General features: G+C 43.7%; 2 protein-coding genes across 3 annotated transcripts in view; both read left to right on the forward strand.

Annotated features, from left to right (window-relative positions):
* Window positions 1–8,777, forward strand: part of dnaaf5 (dynein axonemal assembly factor 5) — a 20,502-nt gene extending 11,725 nt beyond the window's left edge. The window contains 5 exon segments of the mRNA XM_020622137.1: window positions 766–913; window positions 4,012–4,162; window positions 5,477–5,633; window positions 5,909–6,100; window positions 8,659–8,777. Coding sequence (XP_020477793.1) covers window positions 766–913; window positions 4,012–4,162; window positions 5,477–5,633; window positions 5,909–6,100; window positions 8,659–8,777 — 767 coding nt within the window.
* Window positions 8,778–9,690: 913 nt separating this feature from the next.
* Window positions 9,691–10,168, forward strand: part of LOC109972905 (glycerophosphodiester phosphodiesterase 1-like) — a 6,288-nt gene continuing 5,810 nt past the window's right edge. The window contains exon 1 of one of the 2 annotated variants that reach the window (XM_020622134.1): window positions 9,691–10,168. In XM_020622134.1, the coding sequence (XP_020477790.1) occupies window positions 9,916–10,168 (253 nt within the window). In that variant the 5' untranslated portion in view covers window positions 9,691–9,915. The other variant, XM_020622133.1, reaches the window with a different exon arrangement.

Consider the following 10,168-nt stretch of genomic DNA (forward strand, 5'->3'; position numbering starts at 1 on the left):
TCCCTATGGTACATTTTAGTGCCTTGCTCGAGGAAAGGAAACATGTTAACAGTCTCTCTAAACATTAATGAGAAGTCCATTTGTCTCGTAATGTAGTGCAATCTCCTATCACTGCCTTGTTATATCCATAGTTATTACAAGACAACCTGCAGATGTCTTCTCTAACACCTGTTATTAACTGATACACCCTTTGATTCACACTCCTTTTGGATGAAATAGGTCTCCTTTTCCACATCTCGCTCACTGTTTTCCCATATTTTCTTTATGGCTCCTCTCATGTCTGTACATTTGAGTCCAAACAGGGCATGAACGCTTATCACTCATTACACACACACACACACACACACATTACTATATAAAGCTCTGTAAACATGCAGTCAGACTGCTGTGTGTGTGGGCATGACCATAACTAGGAAAGCTTGCACTGCAACTTTCTTATTCTCTCATAAGACACTTGTAGAGAAATACTCTGTTACATAAAGAACTTTTTATGGCTCATTTTCTCTGAGTCATAATATCGTCGTGTCACTGTCTCACTAGTCCATTAAGGTTTCAAAAACACGAGCCGTCTGGTCAGTGCTAAATACAAACGTGGTCATGAGTCTGTGTGATCCTTTTTTTTTTTTTTGTGGGTCGTTTGATAGTTGGTCCTGACAAAAGGCAAACTCTTGCAAAGTGACGTGGAAAATCCAAGCTCCTTTGTGCAGCTAAGAACTCAATAAGTATCACGCAGTAGTAACACAAATGTGTCTGTATGTGTTATAGGTCCAGTGATAGGGGAGTTTGTGAGCCAGCTGATGCCTCTGCTCCAGACCTGCCTCAAACCAGACAAAGACCCAGAAATGAGGATGAGCATCTTCACAATGCTTGCCAAGTTACTCGTGGACGCAGCCAACACAGTGGATTCCCAGGGGTGAGAGGGACATACATGCACACATTCACTTAGAAACAGACACACAAGCTCACACACAGAGCAAGGTAAACTATGAAACAAATATAGGAAGGAAATGTCAGTAATTTGAATGATTACTGGCTGGTGATGGAGGTGAGAGAGGAGAGATGTCTGGTACATGGGAGAGGAGCTCCTGTTTGCTACCGTCCTCCTCTGTGACAACCCCCACCCACACACACATTCTGTCCAGGGTTTCCTCTGAGTCCTCAGCTGTGCGGTCTTCAGCCTGGGCTCACAGCCCTAATCTGAGGGAACGCATTAAGTCTGAGGCCTGTCCCAGATCCTGGCGATCACAGCAGCTGCTCCTATCGATCAAGAAGAAAAAATTGTCCATGGGTTGCCATGGAGACATCTGTCCAGCGTGTTTCTAACGCTGTCTCACTAGACCTGCAGCCAAAAAGCCTGTAAGAGTTGGTAGCTGCTTCTTTTGGATAATATGAGGAACAGACTGTTAGCCTTTGTGTGCTGAGATCTTTTTCTTGAACCTGGCACCAGTGTAAAGAATACTGCACAAAATAAGGTGCTTGTCAGTGAATTATGCCAGATAAACAACAAAAAGTGGTCTCAAGCCAAAACATTGTGCCAGCTTTGCCAAAATCTTCATCCTCCATCAGATGATTTTATTCATAAATGTGCATATTAGACAAAAGAGGTCTTTCTCTTTCCCACTTACCATGCGGCCACCTGTGCTGCTCACTGTTGCCCTTGTTCCTGAGCTCTGTCTCTGATAATCTCAGAACCATCAGGACACAGAAATCATGTTACACCTTCAAAAGGTTTCAAACAAATGCTTAACTTATACTATGTGGGGCAGTCTTTCCATAATATTGCCATTCCTACTCATCTCATCCTTCTATTTATGATTTGCACAGAAGTGTCATCAAGAGGACAATGATAGTCATAGAGAAAACCTCTTCTCTTTGTTCTACAACCAAAAGAACTTAATGACAGCTCCACTATAGAAGCAGAAAGAGAAAGTGGGTTTGTGTGCATGTAAATGCCTTTCATCCACACATACACACATACGCATAATGTTTTTCTTTCATGTGGATTTGTGTGCTGTGATTAAAAAGCTGGATGTGAAATCTAAGAAGGTGATGTGTGAGAAATGAAAGTTCACATATTTTCCCCTAGATTTTGGAAATCGTGCCATTTGCAGACGAGATATGGGGTGCTTTCATACATTTACTGTATGAATTACAAAAGGCATCTGTGCATCTGTAAAACACAGCCTTAAAGGTGCATTAAGTAGGATTTCCCTCAACGTCTGATGAACCAAATGGAAACGGGACAGGGTGTAGTGTCTCTCAGCTGTATTGCCCTCCTCTATGACACTGCCAGCTGCAGCCATTCTCTCGTTTTTCCAGCTTCTGTACCTGGTGGTGTTGAAATCCGGTCCATAAATGAACCCCACCTGCCACCGAGCAAAATGTGTGTGAAACATTTTTCTGAACCGTTAGTAGAAATTTCAACCAACCACCAGCCACATCGGACTTCTCATCAGCTGAAAGTCTGAACCAGTGTCTGCAAGACCGAAGAAGCCGTGTTCTTTAGCACAGAGAGATTGGGGCAAAGAAAGAGCAAAAACCAGGGTTACCATCAGTTTGGCTTTTTGAGATGGAGAGTGTTAAAAGCAGCCAAATGACTCAAATTTGATACAGATGTGGCACCATTCCTATGGATGCATTTGTATCTAAACGTGTTTGTTTTGGTAATATTAGCGACCTGGCATGGTCATGGTTTTTACCTTTGTATTAAGTCAATATTATTTCAATCTGGTGGTAATTGAATCTTTGTGTGACATTAGTGGTTTGTGACACATCAGCAGTAACCAGAGCATTCTACTCATGGTTTTACTGGATTTCCACATTCACTTGTTAAGCTGCTAATACAGCTTCAGACTGAAGGCTGCATTTTGTACAGCTGTTGCAAACAGGGCTCCATGGTTTGTCACAGTTTTAGGAAACAGGATGGGTGAGGCAAAGAGTGCTGAGGAGTGGTTTCTGGTGTGAGTTTGTTTTGAGCATCAATAGACAGGTAGAGCACCTTTAAATAACTAATTTTGCTTGAATAAATTATAAAGTTTTATAGAAAAAGTACATGTTCATAACATAATTTAGTTGAAATCTGATCATCAGTACTCTTCCCTAACCGGTCCTATTTGATGGCAAACTCAGTTAGTTGTTAAGAAATAGAAGTTGTGCTGTGAGAAAGAGCTGTGAGTGAGAGTAACCCTTACAGAAGCACAGTCAGCTCCACTGTGTAGAGGCCCATGAGATGTGTACAGTCAGAATTCCCTGGCATTTTCTGTATTTGTGTGTGTGTGTGTGTGTGTGTGTGTGTGTGTGTGTGTGTGTGTGTGTGTGTGTGTGTGTGTGTGTGTGTGTGTGTGTGTGTGTGTGTGTGTGCGCAGTGATTCAAGCGAACAGTAAAATCCTCATCTTTTTTCCCATGGACATCATCCCTGTAATGTGGAAATATGTTCTTCCATCTTCTGGCATCATTCATGATGAGCTTTCAATACTTGTCAAGATGAAGACACTGAGCTAAGGCAGCAGCACAGACCTGGCTCTATTAGTGGCAAACAGTCTCCCCCTGCTGGCACTGACATGTTAGAGCATACTCTTGGAAACACACGGCAAGTTTACTGTGACACCAGCAGAACAGGCCAGAGGACAGATGCAACTGCCAGAGCTTGTAGAGCTGATTTGGTGCAAAGAGCAGTGGAGAGTCTGTGTTAGAGGAGCAGGGAAAGGAGGACATCTGGATGTTGCACTCCTCGTCTCCTGCATCCACTCCACTGTCCCCCACCTCCACCTCTTCTGCCTTAGAAAGTGTGGGAAAATGACTGCTGTATAGGTGTTGTCTAGCAGTTGCATATAAATTCAGCAGACACATTACGTTCCCAGTAGTCGCCATTATTTGCTTGTCCTCAACTACTATTAGATACACAATATGGGTTTAGTTGTTGTAGTTGTTAAAGTTTATAAATGCCTAAAGCCTCCCACAGAAACGTCTTTCTCTGCTCCAGTATATTTTTACTTCCTGCCTTCCTCCAGACATTTCCGTGATGAGTCGGAGAAGTTCCTGTGTGATGTGCTGCTCCCTAACTTGGTGTGGCACGCAGGTCGCACCGCCGCTGCCGTCCGCACCTCAGCCCTCAGCTGTCTGCTGGCCCTCCTGCATGGAGGAGCCATCGCACCTGGACAGGTACACACATAAACAAACACTTGAGAGATGACATCTACAAATACATCTGCACAAAGGCAAATGTGACACACTGGTTACATCTGTTTCCACCTATGCAAAGGGACCCATAAGCACTGGAAGCAAACACCAGATGTGAACCTCCTCCAGTAGCGCTGTATGTACTCCTGATCTCCAGTCTGCAGAAACACTTTTTATTGACTCAGCTGTAAAAGAAAGATGTGGTAGTGCATTCTTCTCATCCATTAGGAGCTGACATTTGTTTTCTAATTCTCTGTTTTGTCCATTTCGCATCAAAATATATAGTCCCAGTTGGCCATCTAAGAAAATATATCCACCATTTTTCTCTCCTTGGCTAAAAGACTTGGCCAAAGCAGGTAGCAGGTGTACGCGGGGGCGAGTGGGTTCACATACCTTGGTCCCTGAGGAACAATGCTTTCACTTTTCTAGGACCTTGTTATGTGTAGGAACTATCAGCGGGACATGCTTTTGCACCTGCCTGTTGGAGCCTGTGCCCAGCTACCGTGTGTGTGTGTACTCACACAAACACACACAACCATCTGGCTGTGTTTGTCCTCTCATGTGCAGAGTGACCACTTAAAACTGGTGCGCACACCACCTCTTTTTGCACATCTTTACTGTAGCTACAAGGCAAAGGAAGCAGCTGGGGGACGATGTGAGTATGGGTGCGGGTGTGTGATCAAACCTTTACCCTCCATTGACATCCGAACCTCCCCGCAAGAACAGAAAAGCTGGAAAAGTGGCCACTACATAGGACTGAGCTTTGAAATTAGGTTACAGTTGAGATGTTCTAAACATTTCCTGATGAGTATAACAACAGAAGGTTATGGGGTTATTCCACAAAACAGCCTTTCATTTAGAAGGACATTGTTTTCTCAGGACTCACTGTGAAAACATTTAGCAACCCCAGTGAAACATGACACCCCCAGATTATCACTGATGTAATGCCGGATCACTTCTCTGCCAAATTTTCCTCCCCTTGTCTTTTTCTTTCCTACTTCTCATTCATGATAATTAAGTAAATTGAAATCACACATTTTAGAGATGGTTTTGGAAATTAAAGCAAGTGGCTGCGTCGATGCAGCCTCAAAAGCAGCCACACATGCAAGTTCATGGCCTCTAGGAGTACATTCTTTACAATTGTGGAAATGGAAAAAAATGACACTACTTTAACAAGAAAACCACACTTTTTAATTAACTAGGGACATGATTTCTCCTTAGGTATTGTTGACTTGTATTAAACCCCTGGACAAACTGTGGGATTGTCATTTAGTGCTGGTCTCTTTTCTGGTGCAGCTGCTGTGTCTAGAGCAGAAGCTGAGTCCCCAGGTTTTCTCAGCTCTTGAAGAGGACTCTCAGATGAGCAGGCTGTTGGCTTCTCGCTCTCTGTCCACAATACTCAGATTGATAGGAACGAGTCTGCACCCTGAGGCCCTCAACAAGATCTATCCTGGTAAAAGACAAACATTCTGTCATAGTGCACACTGACATTTACATGTACACAGTTAATTCTGTATTATTGCATATCACCATTTTAGTATGAATTAATACACAAGAAACCTTTTCTGATATTCAAAGTAACTGTTAATGCCTGGTACCACAGTTGTGTTAATAGAAAACTGATCCTCATATTAGCAAAAAATGATAATAATGAGGATTCAAAACTAAAAGAAGCTAATTTTATTTTTGTGATAGTAAATTTTGTGTGTGGGTATCTTTCCTCTGTAGAGTTATTGAAACGTCTGGACGACAGTAGTGAGCAGGTGCGTGCTATGGCTCTGCAGACCCTGGGGCTATGGCTGTCCTGTCTGACCGAAAGCTACAGCCCTGAGCTCTACGCTCCTCACCTGCAGCTCTTCTTCCAGCAGCTCCTCCTACACCTGGACGACCCTGACAGCTCGGTACAGGACCAAGTGCTAGGTGAGACTGAGTGGGGAGTTTGAACCTCTAACCTCAAAGATAAAGATTATAGATAGTGATGATAGGTGAGGGCTTAACTGGTGGAAATGCACATGTTGTTGAAGCTGGTTGTAAAAATGAATACTTCATCTGGATCTTACTGACAGGAATATGAAACATCCTCAAGCACGTGTACTGAATATGACTTGAAATGGTGATGGGATATGAGCCTTATGGCCTTGATTATCTGATAACGGCTGATATAGATAGTAAAGATGATGATGTGAATGTGAGGCTGTGAGTTTAGATTTGATGATTTGCAGACCAGCCTGCTGTGTCTGAGACACTCACGGAGGGATAAGAAGAATTGGGAGTATCCTCTATCAAACACTAGGTTATTGTACTGGCTCACTTCCAGCAGATTCCCCCCTGTTCTTTATATCAGAAGCACACCATTATTCATCTTTTCCATGCAATTGATCACCAAGAGCGACTTGAGCAATTCTCCCTGCTAAAGCCTGTTAAAGGTGGTGGTGGTCCTCACAAGTGAAGCAGAAAATCCTGGTATGGATAAGTGCCCACCTGAGAGAGATGCTTCACAGGTTAATATGTTTGTCCTATCATCTGTATAATTTCCCTGCCAGTACACCTGGTTAGACTGGGTCATCTGTGTGGCTGCCTGTCCACCCAGAGTCTCCCTCCACAACAGTCCCACCTAATGACAACCACATGGGAACCCCCTTTCCTCCCCACCACCTTCCCACATCTGTCCTCACAACCATCCTGCTTGATCCTTCTGTCTTTTATTTGTCCATCTGTTTTGCTGCTTGTATAACCAGTGTTTTCAGTGACAGCCCAGTAGCTTCACAGCTGTGTTTTATTGGAGTATTAATGGAAAGTCTGAGTAGCTTTTCTTGAAGTATGTAACCAAGACTCTGCTCCTCTGGACTTTCACTCACTCCTACTCTCATGGATGTTAGCTGTCATTACTTCTGACAGGACACAGGTGAGCGCTGATGCCTTAGCCAGCGATGAGGTGCCTGAGAAGGCATTTATACGCTCAATGCATGCAGCTGTAGTTTTCATACCATGAATTCTAGCTCTGCAGGACAGCTTTTAAAGACTTCCAAAGACAAAATGCATTTTCTGTTGTGGCCATTGGTTATCAAGTGTCTGTAACCTTGACAGCAGAAGGAAGAACACATGTAAACCAACTTTATGAACCAGCCTTTGCCCACATACTGTATGTATATATTTCTTGCAGTTGAGTGATTTTGTATGTTCTGCATGTGTATTTTAGGGATTCTTTCTGAACACCTACATGCTAATACAGTGTCTGCCCCCATGCAACGTAAAGATAAAAACATTATGTGTAGCCCAGTTCTTCAAACTGTCTTTGTGAAATGAGAGAACCTCACAGTGATAGCTTGTATCTGACAGCACCCATGACTGCCTTCACCGCAAATGTGGAAGCGTTCCTCCCTCTAATGCATGGCTCTGTTTGAAGCCCTCTTTTTCCCTCCCCACTCACTTTCTTCCTCTCTATCTCTCTCTTTGTTCCTTTAATAGTAGATCTCATTTTTATGCTTCTTGGATTTCAAACACATATCTGTGAAGTGGCTTGATGTCTGCAGCATGTCCTGACAGCATGATGGACGCCCCCCACCGCCCCCTCCCTCTCATCCCTCCTCCTATCACTCATTCAGTCCTCCGCTCTGGTAATCCCACCATCCTGGCGGTGCGGCTGCTACCTGCTCAATCACACAAGACTGTTGGCACAAGCATAACTCACTTCTCACAAGTCATCATTGTTCTCCTTTAATTCACCGTCCTACCTCCCCTTCCTCCATCCCAGCTGAGTGCAGTATACACAAAAGCTAAAAATCCCCTCCAACTCCTTGAACAACAAAGGCGGGTATCAGGTGATGAGTTTACATGAACTAACTCATCCAGAGTGACAGCATGTCACCACTGGAACAGCACTTCTTCACGGTGGTTTCCGAAGCATTTATCCACGGATAATAATTCAACTAACTCTCTATACATCGGCAGAAGGTGTAGAAATGACTGCTTGGACAGAGAATTATTGCCTCCCACTGGAGGAAAAGGGTGTTTGTACTGTTTGAGTTGTAGAGTGGATGTAGTGTAGTTCATCACTGCCATCTGCTGGTCTTCAGACTTCTGGCAAACTTCAAATCAGTAGCTTCAAATCAGAAACTAAGCACATTCAACCTGGATGTGCATGTGCCTGCTGCAGGCTATTTGAATACTTGTTTCCCTGAAATAAATATGAGTGCACAGAACAGGTGGAACTAAGTACAAATAAAATCACATCCTTAAGACTCCTTCAGTGGTGGAATACAACTATGAATACATTTACTACAGAACTAAATTTGATTGAAACAGGATGTTAGAAAACAGTGTTTATATTTTGTTCGGTTAGAGTTCTTTTAATATAAAATACTTCACTTAGTGCAGTTTTTGATGGAGGTGAGTATACTCAGACTAATTGTCCTTTCTCATCACATATCTTGAATGCTTACTTACATATGCTTTTGGACTTTGGGTTGTGTGTCTAGAGGTCCTGAAGAAAGGCAGCTCTGTCCACCCGGCTCTTCTGAAGAGTGAGGTAGAAGCAGTGAGAGACAAACATCGGAGTCCTCTCTACTGTGACCAGTTGCTCCAGCACATCGGCTAAACAGCACATCGGCCCGCTGCCCATGGAGGCCGCCACAGACTGTCCTGAGTGAAACATACAAGGCAAATGTAGAGGCTGACATTTGTGCATTCCTTGAAAGAATGTTCACTTTCTGGTTATCAACCCCAGTTGTATAGTTATTTATAACAGCATTTCAAATTACTATGGAGTATTTTTTTACCTAAAAGGCCCAACATTGATGGAATTTAATTCATTGTCCAACTATTGGCCTTAAATTCAGTGGAGATTTCAGATAAACAGGTTTTTTAATGCAAACCATCTCCTGATACCATTCATTCAATGATATGTTTTTCTGCATCATTTGCATTTTATGCCATCGGCTTTAATGTTTGGTTTTAATAAAAAACAGTTTTGACTATGGTTGTGTTTACACTTTTAGTGAAATCATCAAACTCTCAGTACCCCATCCTCCAGATGATGATGAGTAGTGGTCACCCATATGGGTTCTTCAACAGCCGACGCTGATGCTAATCTTTACAGAGCGAGGAGGTCAATATAAAATGTCAATGTTATGTTGTTGTTGTTGCCCCCATAAAAAGACTAACAGGCTGTAAGGGCCGTCCTGAGCGCAGACATCAGTGGGTGCCAGTTATCCAAAAATGCCAGTATCCGTCGATTAATCAGCCAACCAGTTAATCAGTCGATCGCTATTGATGAGTCCGAGATGAGCTGGGTTATACGATTTTTGTTGGGCTATTAACTATCATAATTAAGAAACATATGAATCTTTGGAAGAAAGCCATCTTTGAAAACATAAAGGATAGAAACAATCATGGACAGATTTTGTAAAAACTAACAAAAGCTAAAATATTATTTGTCTTTTTATTTTGAATGTTCTGACCGGATGTTTCTCAATGCTTTTATGATTTTTGAAACTTGACATTGGCGCTTCCTCTCCTACCTCCTCTCCTGCCTCCTCTCCATCCTCTGCAAAGTGAAACCGCTGACTCTCGGTCATCTTTTTGCGTGCGTGTACGTGTGCGAGCTTCTCTCTGACACACCATCATGTAGCCACCGTAGCGCTGACAGCACAGCTCCATCCATGTCATCTTTCTGAACAGCGACTCTTTGGTCCTCCGGTCCGGTCGTAACATAACCGTCCTGTCCTCCGTGCGCCATGCTGCAGATCGGAGATGAAGTTGTGCATTTCTCGGCGGTTTTTCTGCTGGTGATGGTCGTGACGAGGAGCGCTACGGGGGCCTCCCTGTTCACCGCGTTCCTCTACGTCTTTATGGTGATGTTCCGGTTTCCTCCGGTACCAGCAGACCAGGCCAGGCGCGTCCTGCGGCCCAGGGCTCCTTCAGGCGGCGTGCCGGTGGTGGCTCACCGCGGAGGCAGCCACGACGCCCCGGAGAACACCTTGGCCGCGA

The sequence above is a fragment of the Monopterus albus genome, unplaced genomic scaffold (assembly GCF_001952655.1).
Source record: "Monopterus albus unplaced genomic scaffold, M_albus_1.0 scaffold273.1, whole genome shotgun sequence".
Taxonomy (NCBI): domain Eukaryota; kingdom Metazoa; phylum Chordata; class Actinopteri; order Synbranchiformes; family Synbranchidae; genus Monopterus; species Monopterus albus.